Source organism: Grampus griseus (assembly GCF_964374135.1).
Source record: "Grampus griseus genome assembly, chromosome: 4".
In the NCBI taxonomy this organism is placed as follows: Eukaryota; Metazoa; Chordata; class Mammalia; order Artiodactyla; family Delphinidae; genus Grampus; species Grampus griseus.
The window spans coordinates 19095226-19121088 of record NC_138997.1 but is presented as its reverse complement, the minus strand read 5'-3'; the positions used below and the strand labels follow the sequence as shown (position 1 = coordinate 19121088).

Below are 25863 nucleotides of genomic sequence, written 5' to 3'. Positions count from 1 at the left end.
TTTATGAATGATTTAATATCAGGAAATCAAATTATAAAACTAAGCCTCAAATTCCAAATGTTTTGAAAGCTTGTGTTTTTCAAGCATAATGCTCTCAGATTTTTTTTTTTTAAATTTGAAGTCATATTACCTTTTATAGGGATTGAACTGGGTATTTTGCCTAAAATTCAATTTCTCTGAAAATGACAGAGGGGAATAGCCAAAACCACCATTGTTTGGTTTCTTACGCTATGTCTCACTCTGGCTCTCTTGATTTCTATAAGCTAACTTATACCTCACTCTTTGATAAGGGACACTGAAAGTAGGGTTCATGACATAAAACATGGCATGGAAAATCAATGGCTTGAAGATTAATTCATATGAAAAGAACAGTCTTTCAGGTTTTTTATATTCAATAAAATCTTTACATATTTTTATAGGAATGTATTAAAATATTCTAGCAGCAGTTTACTTAGAAGACAAAGATATTGTATACTGTGTCAATAAATAAGTTGAAGAGAATTTGGATGGCCCTCTCTGCCGGACCAATGAGAAATTTTTTAAAAATGTGCCCTTTTGACAAGTGTTTTGCTTAAAGTATTATTGAGAACAATAAAAATGGAAAGGATTTCAGTTATTGACTGAAAAATCATTAATTTTCTGTGTTGTTCTGAGATTCATGCATGTGAACTAAAGGAGAACTAGTCTCCCTTCTCTTCGGTGAGAATCTGACCAAAAACTTTAGTTTACTTAATGGATATTTTAGTGGAAAAACTTAGGAGATAGGGAGAAAGACAAGCTGTTAGAGCAGAATAAAAGGATATTATTCTAAGAAGATTCAGCAATTGTTTTGGGTAGGCTTATGAGGAGAGACCAGAGGAGAGTCCAAGATCATCTCTCAACAGAGCCTTAGCTTGTTTCAGTTAGTTTAACCCAAGAAGTATGAACGCCAGCATGCCTGGCACTAACTTTAAAATCTCTACGACTTGCCTTTTCCCTTATGAATAATATGGTTTTGAGATTCTGACTTCATGATTTCTGTTTCACTGACAGCATCCCAGGTGAAACTAGATTAAGTGTGTGGGAAACACTTGCACAGTGTTTCATTTTTAGTGGAATGTGTCAACTATCTTACTTTTATGAACTGATTTCCTGAGCTGTTAACTCTCTTTGTTCCTCCACCCACCTCCTTCCCCAACTCTTTCTAAAGTTGGGCTTGCACTAGAAATAATACATTTCACTTTTCATTTCCCAATGTATAAGATTGTACTTTTCATGTTGGAGTTGGACCTGAGTTTTCTCAACTCAGGTTGTACATTAATGAATAACGAATAAAATATATCATTCCTATAATTCCAAGTTTTGAAATAATTGGGAAGGAATGTGTAAGAAAGATAAGAATCCCAAAATCCCAGGAAACCTGCTCATGGAATTATTTGACACATTCTAATTGCGGTCCCTAGGGTCTTGGGTCTTAGTCAAAAGAACATTACAATGATTGTTGCCTTGAAAGTTTGTTGTAAAGATAAAAAGAGACTGGATGTTCTTTATAAACTGAAAAGTGTTATATAATGTTCTATATTATTGTTTTCTCCAATGACTATGTCCATAAATCCATCATAAGGAATTTGATGCTTAGGGCATTGATGAGGTGGCCCCTCTTTTTCGGTTACTTGAGGGCATATGGAAGGTACTCTTAAAGAACAATTCCTGAAGGTATCACTAGCTAAAGTCAAAGAACCCAAACAAAGTCTCTGGCAAAAAATAAGTGGTAGCTTCCAGTCTTACTTTCAAAGAACTTAATCAAAGAATTTTAAGAAAAAAGATTGGTATTTTACTTTCCATTTACTTCCAATATTAGCTCTATGAAAAAAAATGATACTAAAAGTAATGCTGAATTGAAAATACAGTTTTTAAATAAAAAGGGGTTTTTGTATTATTTTGCTTTTTATACTTGGTACTTTTCAGAAGATGTATTAGCCAACATTATACTTCTGGTCCTAGATATCTGGTGAAAATTACTCTCTGTGGAGTAATTTTAGACCTCCTAACCAACATACCATATGTGGAAATTGACATTAGAAAAAATATGATTTAATATTAGCTCCTTTAAGAGCTTTAACGTGATATAAGACAATTTTGCTTTCTTAATAATTACTTTTAATAATTAGATAAAATTATCCACATCTGTAAAAGTGAGAAAAATATACTAGAATTTTGTTGTCAGTGGACTACGAAGCTGCATCTCTCCCTTGCTCCCAGTATTGATAACCCTACTTCCTTGATCTATCTCAACAGTCTGTAAGAGCTTGGCACAGTAGGTGATCAATAAATGTTTGCTGAATGAGTGAATGAATCAAGAAGTACCATTAGGCTTCCCATACTTTCCATTAAGCAGTACTTTCCATCTCTAAATATAGTGCATAATCTTAGCAAAATTTCACGTTAATCAGCTTGAACTTTTATAGAGATAAGGCCTTCAAGGACACAAATGCTAAATTTCATAGCTTCAAAATTCACTTTTAAAACAGTCTTTATAGACTTCATATAGCCTTTTAGGACTTGACAACTAGAGTGACAAATGGGGTTTTAATAATAGATATTTCTTTCATCCTTCTTATTAAATTTTCTTTGTAAGACCATTTTATGAATTTGGAAAGTAAACATGAAATAGTGATCAATAAAGTGGGTGGTAATTGGTGACTCTACGAGTGAGCATGGAAGTCTGTCGGGCTGTTGAACATTCCAGGCAGATAAGCCTCATATGGAAGCTCCTCTGATGTTTCCTGCCCTCCACTCCCAACCCCCCCCCACCCCCCCATGACACACCTTAGTTCCTGCATCTGGGAAGAAATGCTGTCACAGCCATTTAACGGTTGTTCTTCCACTTTAGCAAGACAGATTTTTTTGACTTTGGTCTCAATGCAGCGTGTGATAGACCCTTTACCACTTGCTTCCCCTGCAGCTACCAACTGAGTGAAGTGTCCAAGGTCATTTTCAAATCTGTAACACATTAGCCTTCCTCTTTTGTCAGAAAACTGAGAGTTTTTTTTTTTTTTTTTCCCGGTACGCGGGCCTCTCACTGTTGTGGCCTCTCCCATTGCGGAGCACAGGCTCCGGACGCGCAGGCTCAGCGGCCATAGCTCACAGGCCCAGCCGCTCCGCGGCATGTGGGATCTTCCCGGACCGGGGCACGAACCCGTGTCCCCTGCATCGGCAGGCGGACTCTCAACCACTGCGCCACCAGGGAAGCCCTTTGAGAGTATTTTTTAAAAGCTAAGTTGTTGCTTACTTTTCCACATGATGCTTGAGGTTCGTTTTATGTGAAGAATTACAGACTCCTTCCAAGTTTTCTTTACTTACAGAAAGTTTTGTAATGAGACTTTTTTCCTGGAAGAAAAAAGAAAGAAAAAGAGAGAGGGAGAGAGGAAGAACGGGAGCGAGGAATAGTGAAGGGTGGGGGGCAGAGAGAGAGAGAGGAAAGGAGGAAAGAAGGAAGGAAGGGAGGAAGGGAGTTAGTGGGAGGTATCTCTTACCTGATTTCTGAGGCCCTAGTTGTTAAAGAATAGGAGGAAATCTTCTCTGGGTTTTAAAAGTTGATCTTTGTATGGCTTTGCCACTATATGCTATGTAAGTGTGTCAAAGTTTTGTAGTTGTTGTTTTAACCTTAACCTTACCTTGTAATGTGAAGTGAGGTTTTTCCAGTGGGAAGGCAGCTGTTACAGGTCGCGGTGGAGGGAGAGGTGGTCTGCTGCTCACGAGGAGCCCTCGGGAATTATTTTCTGGGTCGTCTCCAGGAATGAATGTGTACAAGTCATCATACTGGTTCTCACTCCCACTGTCAACCTCTGGTGGGCGGTGCTTGGCCTCCGTGCCTGATTCATGCTCTTTTTCTTCCTCTGCCGTTTCATTCACCTCTGCTCCTTCCGCCCTCTGCCTGTACGGCCGCCAGCTTTCATGATGGAAAACTGGGCTCTGTATGGCTGCTTATGAAGAAGATTGTATGATTTCATGTAAACACAGCATCTGGAGGCATTTCATATTTTCTAACTTCGTACAGAAGTGGTGGTAATGTTAATTAAACTTTTAGGATCTGATACAGGGGAAAGCTGACAAATGTGTAATTTTGGTGAACAGTCATTCTTGGGCTTTTATAATATTTACCAAAGAAAGCTCCATTATATCTACCTCAGTTTATGACACTCTCATACACATAATGATATATAATATTCAGATACTACATGTATAGAAAAATATTCTGATTCTCTAGAGTTATTAACCAGATTCAATATATGACTGCATTACCATATTTTTATTAGAAAACAATATAACTAACCTAATAAGTAAGTGATGGAAAAGGTAAAGGCAAGGAACAAAAATCTTAACTTGCCTGTAAATAATGCAATGAAATGAATCTGTGATTTTTATTTAGTTATTATTTTAACATATTTATCACCAGATGATATTTTAATTTTTGAAAATATTACTTGAGAAAAGTGTTAATATTTTTTGATGGGGAAGGCATCCAAATCACCAATAGTAAGCAAATATTTTTAAGGCTCAGTTCTCTCACCAAAAAATCTTTTCTGTCCTGAAACTTAACCAAATGATTCAGTCACATTTCCTCCATTCTAAGAATCATGATTCCATGATTTGTGTTTATACTGTACACAGTAAAATGCTCTCTAACCACTCAGGGAGAAAATAGAAAAAATATATTACAATGCAATAACTTTAAATCTTAAAACTTTTTTCTTTATATTTTCTTTATAGAAATTCTGCTCTAAATAAAGCAATCATACAAAGTTAAAATGAACTTTGGAATCTCTGTATTGGAGGGAAAATGTGACTTGCTGCCATGAGTGCAATAGAAAAGCAAATTGTTGTTTTAAAGTGTCGCTAAACTAAAATATAGCTAAAGAAGACAAATGGCAGAGTACAAAGAGGAATCTTTTTTTGATTGAAGAGTTACACTGTAGACATTTTTCAGCAATGAGAGAAAAGTTAGTCATGTGGGAAAATCATGCCCATGACAGTACTACATATTTCTACATGAATTTTATTTTTAATTTCTCTCTTTCTTTCATGTGAGAAAGAAGAAACGTCTAGCTGCCAGTATTAGAACTGCAAACCAAGATTCTTTAATTACCAGCCTGGGTAGAGCAGGTGGACTTTCATTCTTGCACAGATCTCTGCCCAGACCTCATTCAGCTTTCTGGCTGTAACCCCAAACACAGCCTGAAACATAGAAGTCTCTAGAAGTATTGATGGAGTAAATGATGGAGTGGCTGAAAAGAAATCATTGCTGATGCTTGCAAAGGGGATTCGCTATTTCAGTCTGGGAAAATCGATCATCAGCTTAGAATTACATTCATGCTACAGGCAATTACTTGTAGCCACTCTTATGTTTATGTATTCGGTGTTTATATTTTACATAAACACTGCCTAAGCAAGCAACAGAGTCTCCTTGGTCCTTGTCAAATATGCCCAAACCTGGAATACAGCCCTGGAGAGTCAGATGTGCTTGGTCAGTGAGTTTTAGCAAGCTTCATAGCAATGGTGATACCAATGGAAATCTGCTGACTTCGGGTGTTCTATGCTTCACCCTCACTCCAACGAAAGAGTCAGAGGCGTGAGTCCAGTCGCACAGAGTTTCGTATATGAGACAGTTCCAGGTCCAAACTGTCTGTAGAAATGAGGTTGTGCTGTACCAATAACTGAAATAATGTCTCCTTATCATAGGTAGTACTTCAGAGGATTAAGTGGCATGATAAATATATGGTCATTATCAATGATGGCCTTTATCATCACTTTCATTATCATTAAAAATTATAACAAATCATTAAGTCATTACAAAGATAATAAAATGTATAACTTTAAAATGCATCAATTTATTACATTAATATTTAGCATAATTTTGTGTTCTGCAATAGTGTTTGAAGAGTTTACCGATTTTGCCAAAGTATGCTAGTTAAGGCATTGTGTTTAATGTTATTTGCTTTGCTGGTCAGCCCATCATTTGAAAAACTGGTGGTCAATAACGTTTAATGGAGCATCATCTGCGAACTGTTCAAAGTACAAATGACCTGAGGCAAGAGCCTGCTTGATGTGTGAGGTGTCACTTTGGCTGTGAACAAGCGCGAGAGTGGTCAGAGATGGGACCATCAAGATTATCTAGGGCCTTATAGGTGATAATAAGGATTACAAGTACCATGGGAAGGTATTGGAGAATTTGGAGCAGAAGAGTGATTAGTTCCTTTTTGAAGCATAGAATATTAGGGGCAAATTGGGAGGAAGCTATTGCAGGGTTTCTTAACGGCATACTACTGGCATTTTTGACAAGACAATCCTGTGTTTCATGGGGCATATCCTGTGCATTGCAGGATATTTAGCAGTATTTCTAGCAAAATTCCATTCTCAAAATAATGACAAAAAAAATCTCCATTCATTGACAAATATCTTCTGTTGGAGTTAGAAAACAGTGCTTCATTGAGAGCCACTGTGCTATTGCAATAATCCAGGGGAGAGCAGATGACAGCACGGATTAGGATAAGTAACAATGAAAGGGTGAGGAAAGTCTGGCTGTTTTGCGAAGGTACAGTCCACAGTATTATCTGATTGGATACAGGGTAGGACAGAAAGTAAAAAAGGGTGACTGAAGTTTTTGGACTTAATTGAACAAGGAAGGAGTCTTCATTTACTGAGATGGGGAAGTCAGAGGGTAGAGCAGATTTGGGAGTGGTGGGAATTAGGGTTTTCAGATTTGGAAATGCTGGGTGGGAGATGGCTATCAGACTTGCTGGTGGAGATGGTGAGCAAGCTGCTGTATACCAGTGGAAACAGGCATGATAGGTAGCGTTATGTACATGGAGGAAGACTCTCAATTAGTTTTCTAGAATAGAGAATTACATTCTATTACAGCCAGCAGGGAGCATAGAGAGTCCCAAGGTCTGAAAAGAATGTGACTTTGTTTAAAAAAAAAACTGAAAAAATATAGTTGTCAAATAGAATATTTATATCAACCTGACTTGTGTATTCTCTTTGGGTGGGAAAAACTGCTGGTTTGATTATTAAACACTGAACTTATTAGAAATACTTAAATTAGCAAGATAATGTAGTCATATCTCTACCAGATGATACACTAAAAGTCATTCAGTTAATTAAATATGTTTCCATGCTCTCCATGCTTTTCTATGCTCTCTTCAGTTTTACTTTATCAGTCACATACACCTTAATACAAATGTTGTTTATGTACATAACATATAGGAACACTTACTAGGAGAACATGTAGAAAATGAGGTAATATCCTCTTCATAGTCACTTTCTTCCTCATTATTTCTGCTAACTTCTTGGATCTGAAGACAAAAAGGAATGTAATTTTCAATTATATGTATTAATCTTAATAAATCTGCATTTTCACACATACCAAACTGACAGCTAATACCTTACATATCTCAGCTATTATATTTGGGCCATCTATAATTTTTTCAATGACACAGTATTAAAAGTGTAACTGGAACAATATAACATTTACAATAAAGAGTTTTTTAAATGAAACTTTTTTAAGAGTCACAGCAATAATTATGAAATTTTTACAATAAATAACTCCTGAATAAAAAGGAAGGCAACGATTTCTTTTAAAAACCATGAGCTTTGCTTCCTTTTGAACATTCCTGGTATCTTTTACCAGTTCAAAAGATATTCTTAATTACATCAAGGATTATAATACTGTGTATAAGACAGTGAAATTTTAAAGTGATTTATTTTCCATCTTTAAAAAGAAAAAGGAAACTGAGTAAGGGAATTTATGTTTGTCTTTCTGAAATCAGTTCCACTACACTTAGAAGGGAGAATTACTGAGAAAGCATAGAAGCCTGCTTTTTTTCCTCTGAAATTGCTAGTGTTTGCTTACAATCTCTGAAGGAGGCACGGGGTCTGAAGTAGTGGAACATGTTGGTGTTTGCTGAGAAAGCTAAGTAACTCCAGTGAGAGCTCTATTTGTACAAAAGCACGCAGAGAAAGAGACGGAGCTTGGTTGCATTAGCATAGGTCACGTTTCGTTACCATGAGCTCCAAGTGATTATTCAAATGATTTATGCTTTTGTTCTTAATAAAATTGAAATGATTCGTCCATTTGCTCTACGTTTGGATTGTCCCTTTAAATTTCTTTTCTGTACACCAGGAACGAACACGACATTGTAAATCAACTATACTTCAATTAAAAAAAAGAAAATGAGCTTCTGCATCAGGCTCACTATAAAAATATTAAAGACATTTTTATTTTCAAGATTCCAGTGGAAATCAAAGAATATATATATAACCTATAAACAGAATATATATATTCTTTTTCATATTATTTTCTATTTAAATTATATTTTCCCCTTTGTGGACTCAATTAAATGCTAATGTAAAAAAATCACTTAACTTTACTAGGGAGATTGATAGATATTTAGTTGGTATTTGTATGCTTTGGTATTAAAAGCACTGTTGATATGGTCATTTTTTGTTTTCAGTTAGCCTGACCTCTATATTTCACAAGGTAGATCAAGAATACATTTAAAAAAATCCGTAATACTCTTAAAATCACATCAAGGACGTTTTTACTAGTTGAATAACAGGAATGTTTTACAAAGATTTCAGGAATTATGTGGAAATTTCCGCTATACTATTCACAAGCCTAGACACTCTGAGTTCAAAATCAGTCTCTTAATAAAGAGTCTGTGGGCAAGTATGTAGGGGTGTGTGTGTGTCACATACTGAGGTTGAAACATAATGGAATCATTTTTATGTTATAACTTAAGCTTCATGACATGTGTGCAAACAAACACACAAGCCTAAAAAATGTCTTGAAGGAAATGGCTTCCAAATTTAAAAAATAGCCAACTTTGATTTGGGTACTTTCATAAATATTATGTAAAACCGATATTTTGTATAATCAGGCTATGTAGAAAGTAATTGTTTTCTCAGGAATGAAAGGATCTTTCGACATATTTACACTAAAAACCAATTGTGTCTTACTAGAACTCCTTACACTTAACAATCATTTATTTTGGAAAAATGTGTTGTATCTAATGATATATTAATAACTGGTGAAATCAATGATGGCTTAAAAGTATGATGACACTCTGACATCTAATCACTTTAATACTTTGTTGTGTGGTACAGTGGACAGAGAATGGATTTTGAAGTCAGTCTAAGAACAAATCATAGTTCTATTATTTATTAGCTGTGTGACACTGGGCACTTTACTCTAAATTTCAATATTCTATCCTGCAAAATATGGATAGTAATATCTATACTATCAATTTGCTGGGAATGTTAAATTAGAAAATGTAAGCAAAACACATTATTACATCTACCACATAGTAAGTGCTCAATAAATGTAATCTGCATATGTTAGATATTCCTTTCTTCATTCACACTTAAGCAAGCACGGTGACCACACTGATCTGATGTGGGAATCATCAATAATAAGCCAATAATTATTTAACTTAATTCTTCTGAATTGTGTGCCTTTGGACGTTCTGCTGTGACAGAAAAAGAACTGGAATATAAACTTTCTGATCGAAGTGTGGCAGTATGATTTTATGATTAAAAACATCTCTATAATTTACAAGCTAACAGAGATGATAAGAATCAGAGGAAGAAATATTTAATTCTTTAATAAGTTTCTTTATCTGGGGCTAGAGTCTGACTTTATTCATTAATTTATCAAATATTTATGCAGGCCTACTATGTGCTAAATACTCTATTAGTAATTAAGGTAAATAGTTAAAAGTTTAAAAGATACACAATTCACACTCTCCAAAAATATCCCATTTTTACTGGGAGGGGAAATAAATCAAAAAATGATTAGAATACAATATTTTATTTATTTCATTACCATAAACTCAATCCTTACAGGTGAAATGTAAAATTAAGAAATAACCAGATAATCAGGGAAAAGTTTTATTCGTTTGCTTTTTGGGTGAGGAGATTGGATTAAAAAATTATCTTGACACTTGCCATGACTGCCACTTCTCTAAAGGAAAAAAATCCAGCTTAAACAATAAAATCTATTAGCTGAACATGCTCAGAGTAATATTCTAGGCCGTAGATAGTCCTTGTAGCACACAATGTTTGATAAAATTTAAATCATTCCTGATCAAAGATAAAAGAACTTGTTGACTGGGATATATAAAGCTCCACATGGCTTTGGCATCTAGTACAGTACAATTAATCATAATATTCTGATTTTAAGGGAGTGAATAAAAACAATCTTCACATGGCAGTTGGTTTCTAAATATTTTTATGAGCTTCTGAAGATACTGTAATTAGCCCAACTTTTGTCCAACTTTCCACAGTGTTGATTATAAATGATTTTACCAGCTTTAAAGCACATGACAGTCTGTTCAGAGACATATATATATGTCTCTGAAGAGTAACAAATTGACCTTGTAATATTTTATTCATTCCCCAAAATGAACACACTAGGCTTCAGAATCTGCATTAATATTCCAATTGAAATAATAAAGATTTTTCCTACTAAATGTTAAGAATGAACAAAGTTATACAAAAGCTGTGCATGACAGCAAACATACAAGTCTCAAAAAAATTTCCAAGGTCATATTGTAAAAGTATATCTTAGTTTTCATGACATATTTTAAGAGAATTTGTTTTTCCTTAGGCCATCCAGGAATATGGCCTAGAAGCAGACTTATATAATTCCTCATGAAAGTTTCTTTTTATATTATGGGAAATGGAATCCTGAATGTAAAAACTAAATAGGAACTCTGTCTGTGATTGAAAGAGGAATGAGGAAGAATCAAATAGTTGTGGAGCAGTTAAACTCTGGTGGGGAAAAAGTGGACATTTTCCTTAGCATGGACCAAAATTTTGTTAGAATAACCTGAGGATATATGCTCTATTTTTTAAGACAGAATCTTAATATAAAAAATTAAGTGATGAAAAGATAATTTGACCAGGTGGACAAAGGTTAGAAGTCTCATTCTACACAATGAGAAATTCAAGTTTTTAATTGTAACCAACAAAACAATCTGGTGCAGTGAAAAGAACAGGTGCCAAGGGGACAGGTGATGGTTTCATCTGAAAGTTAGTAAAAAGGGAGGAAAAAACAGCAGGAATATTGAAACCTATTTCCTCACACTTAGGAAAACAAATCTGAAAAAATTTAGCTTTAAAAAGATTCTGGAGGGTTGGCTTCTGTAGCTAGCACATCTCTTGTTCTGACCTCGACTCACTTGGTGTGTTCACCCAGCTCTTCTCTCAACCTGAGGCCACCCTCAAGCCAATCTCTCTGAGTGGTGACACACAGGGCTCCAGTCCTGGTGCTGACAGCTTCTGGTCTTAGTCTCTGCCCATCAGCTCTAACTAGCGTTGTGAACTTCCAGCTTGGGCACCTGACCCTTTTAACTACACTCTAGTCCTATTTTGATAATGTTTGTTTGTAATCCGTCACAGTTGTGGTTGCATTTGTGAGGTACTAACACCTTTATTGGGCCATGTGCTTGGTTTAAATTCAGCCATCGTTCACTAAAATGTGAATGATTAAAATCCATTCCTTTGTTAAGGTTGTAGTTGTAAAAGTAAAAAAACAGTTATCTTCATTTAAAATTACGGAATCCAAAATCTGAAAGGAATCTGTGGATGTCTAGTTTATTTTCTTGTTCATACACTGATATAACGCTAAAAGCATGTGCCACAATAAAACTGTAATAATTTATATAGTTCTCCAAGCAAGTCAGTTTTCAAATGTAGCATAAAACATCTTTTCTGACCACAACGTTATGAGATTAGAAATCAATTACAGGAGGGACTTCCCTGGTGGTCCAGTGGTAGAGGATCCACCTTTCAGTGTGGGAACACAGGTTCGACCCCAGGTCGGGGAGCTAAGATCTCACATGCCACAGGGCAACTAAGCCCACCCGCAACAACTACTGAGCTCGCGAACCTCAATGAGAGAGCCCACATGCTGCCACTACAGAACCCATGTGCCCTGGAGCCTGCATGCCACAACTAGAGAAAAGCCCATGTGCGCCGCAACGAGAGAGAAGCCTGAGGGCCGCTACAAAAAGATTGCGCGCTGCAACGAAAGATCCCACATGCCTCAACGAAGATCCTGTGTGCCACAACTAAGACCCAATGCAGCCAGAAGATAAATAAAGAAAATACATAAAAATTAAAATAAAGAAATCAATTACAGGAAAAAAACACAAACTCATGGAGGCTAAACAATATGTTACTAAATAACCAATGGATCACTGAAGAAATCAAAGAGGAAATAAAAAATACCTAGAAACAAATGACAATGAAAACACGATGACCTAAAACCTATGGGATGTAACAAAGGCAAAACCTATGGGATGTAAAAGGGAAGTTTATAGCAATACAATCTTACCTCAAGAAACAAGAAAAATCTCAATAAACAACCTGAACTTATACCTAAAGCACCTAGAGAAAGAAGAACAAACAAAACCCAGTTAGTAGAAGGAAAGAAATCATAAAGATCAGAGCATAACTAAAAGAAATAGAAATGAAGAAAACAAAAGCAAAGATCCATAAAACTAAAAGCTGGTTCTTTGAGTAGATAAACAAAATTGATAAACCTTGAGCTAGACTCATCAAGAAAAAGAGGGAGAAGACTCAAATCAATAAAATTGAAATGAAAAAGGAGAAGTTACAACTGACACCACAGAAATACAAAGGATCATGAGAGATTACTACAAGCAACTCTATGCCAATAAAATGGACAACCTGGAAGAAATGGACAAATTCTTAGAAAGGTACAATCTTCCAAGACTGAACCAGAAAGAAATAGAAAATATGAACAGATCAATCACAAGCACTGAAATTGAAACTGTGATTAAAAATCTTTCAACAAACAAAAGCCCAGGGCTAGATGGCTTCACAGGCAAATTCTATCAAACATTTACAGAAGAGCTAACACCTATCCTTCTCAGACTCAAAAAAAATTGCACAGGAAGGAACACTCCCAAGCTCACTCTATGAGGCTGCCATCACCCTGAAACCAAAACCAGACAGAGGTGTCACAAAAAAGGAGAATTACAGACCAAGATCACTGATGAACATAGACACAAAAATGCTCAACAAAATACTAGCAAACAGAATCCACAACACATTAAAAGGATCATACACTATGATCAAGTGGGATTTATCGCAGCAGGGATGCAAGGATTCTTCAATATACACAAATCAATCAATGTGATACACCATATTAACAAATTGAAGAAGAAAAACCATATGATCATCTCAATGGATACAGAAAAAGCTTTTGACAAAATTCAACACCAATTTATGATAAAAACTCTCGAGATAGTGGGCATAGAGTGAACATACCTCAACATAATAAAGGCCATATATGACAAACCCACAGCAAACATCATTCTCAATGGTGAAAAACTGAAAGCATTTCCTCTAAGATCAGGAATAAGACAAGGATGTCCACTCTCGCCACTACTTTTCAACACAGTTTTGGAACTCCTGGCCATGACAATCAGAGAAGAAGAAGAAATAAAAGGAATGCAAATTGGAAGAGAAGAAGTGAAATTGTCACTGTTTGCAGATGACATGATGCTATACATAGAGAATCCTAAAGATGCTACCAGAAAACTACTAGAGCTCATCAATGCATTTGGTAAAACTGCAGGATATGAAATTAATACACAGAAATGTCTTGCATTCCTATACACTAAGAACGGAAGATCAGAAAGAGAAATCAAGGAAACAATCCCATTTACCATCGCATCGAAAAGAATAAAATACCTAGTAATAAACCTACCTAAGGAGGCAAAAGACCTGTACTCAGAAAACTATAAGATACTGATGAAAGAAATCAAAGATGACACAAAAAAATGGAGAGATATACCATGTTCTTGGATTGGAAGAATCAATATTGTGAAAATGATTATAGTACCCAAAGCAATCTACAGATTTAATGCAATCCCTATCAAATTACCAATGGCATTTTTCACAGAATTAGAACAAAACATTTTACAATTGGCATGGAAGCACAAAAGACCCTGAATAGCTAAAGCAATCTTGAGAAAGAAAAACAGAGCTGAAGGAATCAGGCTCCCTGACTTCAGACTATACTACAAAGCTACAGTAATCAAAACAGTATGGTACTGGCACAAAAACAGAAATATAGATCAATGGAACAGGATAGAAAGCCCAAAGATAAACCCACGCACATATGGTCACCTCATCTATGACAAAGGAGGCAAGAATATACAATGGAGAAAAGACAGTCTGTTCAATAAGTGGTGCTGGGAAAACTGGACAGCTCCAAGTAAAAGAATGAAATTAGAACACTCCCTAACACCGTACACAAAAATAAACTCAAAATGGATTAAAGACCTAAATGTAAGGCCGGACACTATAAAACTCTTAGAGGAAACATAGGCAGGACACCCCTTGACATAATTCGCAGCAATATCTTTTTTGATCCACCTCCTAGAGTAATAGAAATAAAAACAAAAATATACAAATGGGATCTAATTAAATTTAAAAGCTTTTGCATAGCAAAGGAAACCATAAACAAAATGTAAAGACAACCCTCAGAATGGGAGAAAATATTTGCAAACGAATCAACCAACAAGGGATTAATCTCCAAAATACAAAAACAGCTCGTGCAATTCAATATCAAAAAAACAAATAACCCAATCAAAAATGGGCAGAAAATCTAAATAGATACTTCTCCAAAGAAGACATACAGATGGCCAAAAAGCCCATGAAAAGATGCCCAACATCACAAATTATTAGAGAAATTCAAATCAAACTACAATGAAGTATCACCTCACACCGGTCAGAATGGCCACCATCAAAAAATCTACAAACAATAAATGCTGGAGAGGGTGTGGAGAAATGGGAACCTTCTTGCACTGTTGGTGGGAATGTAAATTGGTACAACCACTATGGAGAACAGTATGGACGTTCCTTAAAAAACTAAAAATAGAATTACCATATGACTCTGGTAGAGTTGACTTTATGAAAATGTGCAACAACTCAGCCCTGGCAAATTCCTAGTGTGTAGTCTAGACACGTCCTCTAACATTTTCAAACACGTAGAACTATTCCTAACCTTGGTCAATCAAAATTTATTAAATGTTTTCTATGTGCCTATTGCTATGCAAGTTTCCGGGGGTATACAAAATATGTAACACATAATATGTTCCCAGGATATTTAGCAAGGAAAATAAAAGTAAAATGCTTGAAACAATTGTAGTCCCTGAAGTGTTTGGTTTGACTGAAGGGTGTAATAGGAGATGAAAGGAATATAATCGTTCTACGTGGAATAACCTGAGCTAGAATTTGAATGATGGGTAGACTTTGAGAGGTAAATTTTGAATCTAGTCCTTAGCAGCTAATGTGTGCTGGTTGAGCTCATAGATAGATAAACAATAAATGGATTGATGGAAGAAGAAAGATGTGGATGTTCCTGGTAAAGAGAATGGTGTAAGCAAAAGCAAGATTGATTAAGCCATATACAGAAGGCAAAAGAGCAAAGCTGCCCAATTAAAGAAATAGGTGAATTTTGGGGAGAACATGTGAAGTTCGATAGAAAGAGTGGAGTCAGTTTGTTTATTTTACTCCAATTATGGTGTGTTGGAGATATCTCCGGATGATGGTGATGATGATGATATTGCTGTTAACCAGTCCATCTAAAAATACATGTAGGTTATGTAGGTTAAGATTTTGAGTCCAGATGTATTGTCACACAGATCTGGATTCAAATGTTACTCTTGTATTTACTACGTAGTTGAGTTTAAGCATAGTCTTCTCTCTTGGTCTCTCTAGATGTAAAAATAAGCATAAAAGTACCTTACCCTCTCAGGGTTATTGTGAAAATTAAATGAGAAAATACATATCAAATACTTATTATAGAACTTGGCACATAGAAAGTACTCAACAACTGTTATCTGTATCATCTTCATTAAGATCATTATTTTAGTACAGGATGAATTTTTGTGTTACCCTATTTTTTCATATTACTAAATTAGGTTTGCATCAAACTTTATGTTCAATTCTAGTATTGAATAAAGGTCAGTTGTGTTCAAGCTGGAATGTAAAGAATGAAAATAAAGGTCTCTAAATAGTGGTCTTTGTAGCTTATAATGATTTAAAAAATTATCTCTGTTTTCAAGTGTGAGGAATCACAAGATGGATGTGATGATGGATCAATAGCAGACCAATTAAGCTAATGGAGACTAATCAAGGCTTCTGGGTATGGTTGTGTAAGCTGTACATTGAAATTCTCCTGGGGCAGCATTTCCACAGACTATGATATGTAATACACCCTAAGAGCTGGGTCGGTGAGGAGAGGGGTCTCTCAAATGATTCTACCGTGTTTAATTCGCAAATGACTTTTATTTGATTTTACAATGTTCATATTACAATGAAGACTGTTTTAGACTAATGTTAAAACTAGTTTGCCTTCTTTCAGCATAAAATGATGTGAGGGAGGACAGGTGCTAATTCAGAAGGGTGTTTCTTCCTGGGTGTACCAAGAGTAGGGAAGGAGAAATTGGCCACGGATGAGATACAGAGTACAAACAAGTTGAGTAGTCAAGAACTGATTGAAGAACTTGGTTTTAATGAACCCTGAACCTGACTGCTGCATTAATTACCTTAACTCTGATCTTCTATTCCTATAATAAGAACAATAGCATATAATAGACACTGGTGTAAAGCTTTGCTATTGATAATTCTAAAATCTTGAAATTGGTTTTAGTTTCAAAATCATAAGATAAAAAAAGGGTAAAATTCTGTAGAGGAAACACAAAATAACACTATGTTAAAATTATAAATAATTATGGTGTTTTAAATACTCCAATTAAGTCACATTAAAAAAAATGCTTTCATTTGGAGCAAAACTAAGTAGAAACTAAATAATTGATACATTTGCATATTTCTAAGTTGGCAGATAGGAGTCAGTGAAGAGGTAGCTGGGTTTACATTTATGTTGACTATTACTAACAGCCACCTTTTTTTTCTTTTTTTTCCTTTTTTTCTGAGCCTTTGATAACTTGAGTGAGGGTCAAAGAGAACGAAATGGAAAAATCCGAGTAATAAAAGGTTAGCATTGTCATCATCACAGTTGTTGCACATGGCATTTATCTAAAAACAGAAAAGCAAGTGGTTTCTGAAATCTAAGCCAGAAGCAAACATAAAACACCACTTAGAGACCCAGCAATTTCCCACAAAGATTATACTCTTCAGTTGCTAGATAATAAGTGTTATTTGACAAATGAGACAAAAGACCCTTTTAGTTTATATTATTACTATCACAAAATAAGTGTTTTTTGAACAAATTAAATATAAAGATTCTTAAAGCTTATACTGTTGCAAATCTATCCCCAGTAGGAATTTATATGGCTGGAATAATCTCTAGCTTAAAATACAGAATTAGAAGAGTCAATTCTATTGATCAGAGAACTTAAAACATGAAAGATCAACAGTCAGAAAAGGTGAATCATAAATTAATGAAGACATGGTGGGATGGCAAATAAAAGGCAGGTTACAATTCAGAAGAGGCTGTTCTTATGCGGAAAAGTCACTAGAGATAAAAGTGTTAATACTTATTTTATATATGTGGATTTAATATTATTTTTGATATACTGCAACACACCATAATACTCTTAAGTATCCTCATTTTACAATTTTACACTTAAATTGTGGAATTGAACTAGCAACACTATCAATATTATTTAGTAGCAGAGCAGTATCTCATAATCAGAGAAACCTGGGAGACACATATGTACCCTCAATAAATAATTTTGCTTATTAAAAGCCATTTTCACCCCTCTCAATTTACTAGATTCCATTTGAATCATTTATCAGAAGACCTTTATCATTCCACTTAATTTTGATGAGTACATTGGCAGGATGGACACTTAGATCTTACCTAAATATAGATCTATTTAAGGAAAATTAGACAAAAATATATTTTTATGTACCAAAAACAACCTAAAGCTGTAGCAGAATAGATTTGATAAGTTAAAATTAGAACAAACCTGTTGAAAGTAAATTTGCTATGCATTTAAGGTAAAATAAAATGGAAAACTTCTGTGGTAGGAAAAACAACACTGTTATATATTAAAGAAACGTATTTCCCCTACGCCAGCATGTAAAATCAGACTAGAAGAGAATCAATAAAACCAGTAAGTTCACTTTGGGAGAAAAACGTCATTTTCTTTAGGCCAGAAATCTGAAAGCTTTTAACTTGAAATAAATTTTATTTTGTGGGGTCCCCAACCAAAACACTAAGGGTGCTGCTGTTTATATTGTATAATTACTGTAAAAAGAGCCTCATCCCACTTCATTCTGCCACTGAGAATTGCAAACTGTCATGTGAGGTAGTAGCTTAGCATTTTCAAGCTTCCAGTGATTTACTTGGCAGATTTCAGTCACTTGTGAAAATAATTCCTAATCTTCAAATTCATAGTCTAAAGGAAATCAGGGCTAGTCTAATGGAAATCAGGGTGTGTCTAATATCCATTTTCACTAGAAGTAACTCTGTAAGTGTGTAACCTGACATGAAGTTTAGATAAATTTGTCTAATGCAGTTTATCTTCAGCTTTACATATCTTTTAAGAAAGATTTTTCTGGTTCTAAATGTAGACAGTTTTCATTTCCAAATAGCAGGCCATGACACTTGCCTGAAGAATGGCTTCACAGTAGAATATATAAAGTTTAAAATAGCTCCTTAAATTAAAAATAAATTTCCCTATACATATGGTGAACTCATCTTTGACAAAGCAACAAAGGCAATACAATGGAGCAAACAGAGTCTCTTCAACCAACGGTACTGGAACAAATGGGCATCCACATGCAGAGCATGAGTCTAGACACAGACTTTATACCCTTCACAAAAGATAAGCCCAAATGGATCATAGACCTGAAAGTAAAATGCAAAATTATAAAACTCATAGAAGATAACAGGAAAAACTTAGATGATTTTGGGCATGGTGATACCTTTTTGATATAACACCAAAGGCATGATCCATGAAAAAAATAGTTGATAACCTGAACTTCATTAAAAACTTCTGCTTTGCAAAAGACAAAATCAAGAGAAACAGAAGACAAGCCACAGACTGGGAGAAAATATTTGCAAAAGATACATCTGATAAAGGTCTGTTATCCAAAATATACAAATAACGCTTAAAATTCAATAAGAAAATAAACCAATTAAAAAATGGGCCAAAGATTTTAGCAGACACCTCACCAAAGAAGATATGCAGGTGGAAAACAGGCACATGAGAAAATGATTCACATCTTTTCCATATGTTATCCAGGAAATGCGAATTAAAACAACAACGAGATAATACTACACACCTATCAGAATGGCCAAAATCTGGAACACTAGCAACACCGAATGCTGACAACTATGTGGAGAAACAAGAACTCTATCTTTGCTGATGGGAATGCAAAATGGTACAGCCACTTTGGAAGACAGTTTGGCAGCTCCTTACAAAGCTAAACATACTCTTACCATACAATCCAGCAATGTCACTCATTGGTATTTGCCCAAGGAAGTTGAAAACTTATGTCCACACAAAAACCTGCACATGATGTTTATTCATTATTGCCCAAACTTGGAAGCAACCAAGACGTCCTTCAGTAGGTGCATGAGTAAATAAAATGTGGTACATCCAGAAAATAGAATATTATTCAGTGCTAAAAAGACATAAGCTATTAAGCCATGAAAAGACATGGAGGAACCTTATATGCATATTACTGAAAGAAGTCACTCTGAAAGGGTTACATTCTGTATGATTCCGACTATATGACATTCTGGAAAAAGCAAAACTATGGAGACAATAAAAAGATCAGTGGTTGCCAAGGGTGGGGTGGGGAGAGAGATGAATAATCAGAACACAGAGATTTTTAGGGCAATGAAAATACTTGGTATTATATTCTCATCTTGGATATAGTTATTATACTTTTGTCCAAACCCATGGAATGTACAACCCCAAGACTGTAGGAATCCTAAGGTACACTGGATTCTGGTTGATTATGATGTATCAAATTAGGTTCACCCTTGGTAAAAACAAAGCTACCATTCTGATGAGTGATGTTGATAATGGGGGAGAGTATGTACATGTAGAAGCAGGGATATATGGAATATTTCTGTACCTTGCTCTCAGTTTTGTTGTAAACCTAAAACTGCTCTAAAAAATAAGTCCATTAAAAATTAAAAAGAAGTTCATATGCAAATAGATAGTGGACTTAATGTTACTCATTTTGTTTGCAAGTGCCAATGAAACTATTTAGGATAAAAATCTATAGAAACCAGCAATGAGTTAGCACATACAAACATAATTATTGAATCACTAGGTCAACTAGCTTTCTAGCGTTACATGTTAGCATTCTGTTTAGATATTTGAACCACTTTACATTGTTATGGATCATGTAGTTAAAACAGTAAGATAAGGATTGAGTTACTTTATCTGAGATTTGCATTTATTAACAGTTGAGCTAGGTGCATAAATAAAAAATTAACAGCTGAGCTAAGTGAATGAATAAAAAATTACATATTATACCCTGTGTTTGAGGACATTTTGAAGTTTTAAAAAGATATGTTCGTTACTAAAACATTGAATTGCTTAGAAATTCATCATACTAAAGCAATCTCATCTCAGTTTAAGCAAAATTCAATCTCTAGAGAACTGCAACAATGGCAATGGGGCTTTATTTTTTCATTTACTTATTTAAAAACATTAATTCAGAGCTTACTAAACATCAGAAACTAGATTAGGCAATGGGAATATAATGAAGGATAAGTTAAGTTTCTCTTAAAAAACACAGACATCCACATACATATTTATAATACATATGATAGGTACAATAGTATTGATATTATTATTAAAAATAATAACTTACATAACATTTACAATGTACTAGATACTGGTCTAAGTTCTGTACTTAAGTTAATTTATTTTACCCTCAAAACGATTTTATGAGATAGGTTTACTATTGTAATCCTCATTTAATGAGCCAAAAAAAAGTTAGTGGGGTTAAATAAGTTGTCCAAGGTTATACAGCTAATGTCTCTTATTAGAGGGCCCAAACAATAGGGAAATAAGTAAACAAGTGTATACAAGAAAGAATGTGTCAAGTTACCTAAGAAGGCAATGAATCAAGAGCCATAGAGATTCAAAGGGGAGACAGCTGACAAAGTTTTGCAAGAAACGCACAAATGTATGTGCCCCATCTTCTTTATCCATTCATCTGTCAATGGACACTTAGGTTGCGTCCATGTTCTGGCTATTGTAAATAGAGTTGCAATGAACGTTGTGGTACATGACTCGCTTTGAATTCTGGTGTTCTCAGGTTACATAACGAGTAGTGCGATTGCTCGGTCATATGGTAGTTCTATTTTTAGGTTTTTAAGGAACCTCCATACTGTTCTCCATAGTGGCTGTATCAACTTACATTCCCACCAACAGTGCAAGAGGGTTCCCTTTTCTCCACACCCTCTCCAGCATTTATTGTTTGTAGATTTTTTGATGGTGGCCATTCTGACTGGTGTGAGGTGATACTTCACTGTAGTTTTGATTTGCATTTCTCTAATGATTAGTGATGTTGAGCATCCTTTCATGTGTTTGTTGGCAATCTGTACACATTCTTTGGGGAAATGTCTATTTAGGTCACCTGCCCATTTTTGGAATGGGTTGTTTTTTTGATATTGAGCTGCATGAGATGCTTGCAAAATTTAGAAATTAATCCTTTGTCAGTTCCTTCGTTTGCAAATATTTTCTCCCATTCTAAGGGTTGTCTTTTCATCTTGTTTCCTTTGCTGTGCAAAAGCTTTTAAGTTTCATTAGGTCCCATTTGTGTTTTTTTGTTTGTTTTGTTTTTATTTTCATTTCTCTAGGAGGTAGGTCAAAAAGGATCTTGCTGTGATTTATGTCATACAGTGTTCTGCCTATGTTTTCCTCTAAGAGTTTTATAATGTCTGGCCTTACATTTAGGTTTTTAATCCATTTTGACTTTATTTTTGTGTATGGTGTTAGGGAGTGTCCTAATTTCATTCTTTTACATGTAACTGTCCAGTTTTCCCAGCACCACTTAATGAAGAGGCTGTCTTTTCTCCATTGTATATTCTTGCCTCCTTTATCAAAAATAAGGTGACCATATATGCATGGGTTTATCTTTGGGCTTTCTATCCTGTTCCGTTGATCTATCTTTCTCTTTTCCTGCCAGTACCATACTGTCTTGATTACTGTAGCTTTGTAGTATAGTCTGAAGTCAGGGAGCCTGATTTCTCCAGCTCCATTTTTCTTTCCCAAGATTGGTTTGGCTATTTGGGGCCTTTTGTGTTTCCATAAAAATTTTGAAAATTTTTGTTCTAGTTCTGTGAAAAATGCCATTCTTAGTTTCATAGGGATTGCACTGAATCTGTAGATTATTTTGGGTAGTATAGTCATTATCACAATGTTGATCCTTCCAGTCCAAGAACATGGTATATCTCTCCATCTGTTTGTATCATCTTTAATTTCTTTCATCAGTATCTTCTAGTTTTCTGCATACAAGTCTTTTGTCTCCTTGGGTAGGTTTATTCCTAGGTATTTTATTCTTTTTGTTTCAATGGTAAATGGGAGTGTTCTCTTAATTTCTCTTTCAGATTTTTCATCACGAGTGTATAGGAATGCAAGAGATTTCTGTGCATTAATTTTGTATCCTGCTACTTTACCAAATTCATTGATTAGCTCTAGTAGTTTTCTGGTAGCATCTTTAGGATTCTCTTTGTATAGTATCATGTCATCTCCAACAGTGACAGTTTTACTTCTTCTTTTCCGATTTGGATTCCATTTATTTCTTGTTCTTCTCTGACTGCTGTGGCTAAAACTTCCAAAACTATGTTGAATAATAGTGGTGAGAGTGGGCAACCTTGTCTTGTTCCTGATCTTAGTGGAAATGGTTTCAATTTTTCACCACTGAGAAAGATGTTGGCTGTGGGTTTGTCATATATGGGCTTTATTAAGTTGCGGTAAGTTCCCTCTAGGCCTACTTTCTGCAGGGTTTTTATCATAAATTGGTGTTGAATTTTGTTGAAAGCTTTTTCTGCATCTAATGAGATGATCATATGGTTTTTATTCTTCATTCTGTTAATATAGTGTATCACATTGATTGATTTGCATATATTGAAGAATCCTTGCATTCCTGGGATAAACCCTACTTCGTTGTGGTGTATGATCCTTTTAATGTGCTGTTGGATTCTGTTTGCTAGTATGTTGTTGAGGATTTTTGCATCTATGTTCATCAGTGATATTGGCCTGTAGTTTTCTTTTTGTGACATCTTTGTCTGGTTTTGGTATCAGGGTGATGGTGGCCTTGTAGAATGAGTTTGGGAGTGTTCCTCCCTCTGCTATATTTTGGAAGAGTTTGAGAAGGATATGTGTTAGCTCTTTTCTAAATATTTGATAGAATACACCTGTGAAGCCATCTGGTCCTGGGCTTTTGTTTGTTGGAAGATTTTAAATCACAGTTTCAATTTCAGTGCTTGTGCTTGGTCAGTTTATATTGTCTATTTTCTTCTGGTTCAGTCTTAGAAGGTTGTGCTTTTCTAAGAATTTGTCCATTTCTTCCAGGTTGTCCATTTTATTGGCATAGAGTTGCTTATAGTAATCTCTCATGATCCTTTTTATTTCTACAGTGTAAGTTTTTACTTCTCCTTTTTCATTTCTAATTCTTTGATTTGAAACTTCTCCCTTTTTTTCCTGATGAGTCTGGCTAGTGGTTTATCAATTTTGTTTATCTTCTCAAAGAACCAGCTTTTGGTTTTACTGATCTTTGCTATCGTTTCCTTAATGTCTTTTTCATTTATTTCTGATCTGATCTTTATGATTTCTTTCCTTCTGTTAACTTTGGGAGTTTTTTGTTCTGCTTTCTCTAATTGCTTTAGGTGTAAGGTTAGGTTGTTTATTTGAGATGTTTCTTGTTTCTTGAGGTGGGATTGTATTGCTATAAACTTCCCTCTTAGAACTGCTTTTGCTGCATCCCATAGGTTTGGGGTTGTTGTGTTTTCATTGTCATTTGTTTCTAGGTATTTTTTGATTTCCTCTTTGATTTCTTCAGTGATTTCTTGGTCATTTAGTAGTGTATTGTTTAGCCTCCATGTGTTTGCATTTTTTACAGATCTTTTCCTGTAATTGATATCTAGTCTCACAGCATTGTGGCTGGAAAAGATACTTGATATGATTTCAATTTTCTTAAATTTACCAGGGCTTGATTTGTGACCCAAGATATGATCTGTCCTGGAGAATGTTCCATAAACACTTGAGAAGAAAATGTATACTGTTTTTTTTTGATGGAATGTCCTATAAGTATCAATTAAGTCCAATTTTTTTAATGTATCATTTAAAGCTTGTGTTTCCTTATTTATTTTCATTTTGGATGATCTTTCCATTGGTGAAAGTGGGATGTTAAAGTCCCCTACTATGATTGTGTTATTGTCAATTTCCCCTTTTATGGCTGTTAGCATTTGCCTTATGTGTTGAGGTACTCCTGTGTTGGGTGCATAAATATTTACAATTGTTATATCTTCTTGGATTGATCCCTTGATCATTATGTAGTGTCCTTCCTTGTCTCTTGTAATAGTCTTTATTTTAAAGTCTGTTTTGTCTGATATGAGAATTGCTACTCCAGCTATCTTTTGATTTCCATTTGCATGGAATATCTTTTTCCATTCCCTCACTTTCAGTCTGTATGTGTCCCTAGGTATGAAGTGGGTCTCTTGTACAGAATACATATGGGTCTTGTTATTGTATCCATTCAGCCAGGATATGTCTTCTGATTGGAGCATTTAATCCATTTACATTTAAGGTACTTATCGATATGAATGTTCCTATTGCCATTTTCTTAATTGTTTTGCGTTTGTTTTTGTTGGTCTTTTCCTTATCTATTGTTTCCTGCATAGAGAAGTTCCTATAGCATTTGTTGTAAAGCTGATTTGGTGGTGCTGAATTCTCTTAGCTTTTGCTTGCCTGGAAAGGTTTTAATTTCTCCATCAAATCTGAATGAGATCCTTGCTGGGTAGAGTAATCTTGGTTGTAGGTTTCTCCCTTTCATCACTTTAAATATGTCCAGCCACTCCCTTCTGGCTTGCAGAGTTTCTGCTGAAAGATCAGCTATTAACCTTATAAGGAATCCTTTGTATGTTATTTGTTGCTTTTCCCTAGCTGCTTCTAATATTTTTTCTTTGTATTTAATTTTTGATAGTTTGATTAATATGCTTCTTGGCATGTTTCTCCTTGGATTTATGCTGTATGGGACTCTCTGTGCTTTCTGGACTTGATTGACTATTTCCTTTTCCGTATTAGGGAAGTTTTCAAGTATAATCTCCTCAAATATTTTCTCAGTCCCTTTCTTTTTCTCTTCTTCTCTTGAGACCCCTATAATTCGAATGTTGGTGCATTTAATGTTGTCCCAGAGGTCTCTGAGACTGTCCTCAATTCTTTTCTTTCTTTTCTCTTTATTCTGCTCTGTGGTAGTTATTTCCACTATTTTGTCTTCCAGGTCACCTATCTGTGCTTCTGCCTCAGTTATTCTGCTATTGATTCCTTCTAGAGAATTTTAAAATTCATTTATTGTGTTGTTCATCATTGTTGTTTTGCTCTTTAGTTCTTCTAGGTCCTTGTTAAACGTTTCTTTTATTTTCTCCTTTCTATTTCCAAGATTTTGGATCATGTTTACTATCATTACTCTGAATTCTTTTTCGGGTAGACTGCCATTTCCTTTTCATTTGTTTGGTGTGGTGGGTTTTTACCTTGCTCCTTCATCTGCTGTGTGTTTTTCTGTCTTCTCATTTTGCTTATCTTACTGTGTTTGGGGTCTCCTTTTCACAGGCTGCAGGTTCATAGT

General features: G+C 35.0%; 1 protein-coding gene across 1 annotated transcript in view; it reads right to left on the bottom strand.

Moving 5' to 3' along the window:
- Positions 1 to 25863, bottom strand: part of BANK1 (B cell scaffold protein with ankyrin repeats 1) — a gene marked incomplete at its 5' end in the record, with an annotated part of 276016 nt that overhangs the window by 49827 nt on the left and 200326 nt on the right. The window contains 2 exons of the mRNA XM_082653833.1: positions 3657 to 3962; positions 7256 to 7334. Of these exons, the coding sequence (XP_082509959.1) occupies positions 3657 to 3962; positions 7256 to 7334 (385 nt within the window). The remainder of the gene's footprint in view (positions 1 to 3656; positions 3963 to 7255; positions 7335 to 25863) is intronic.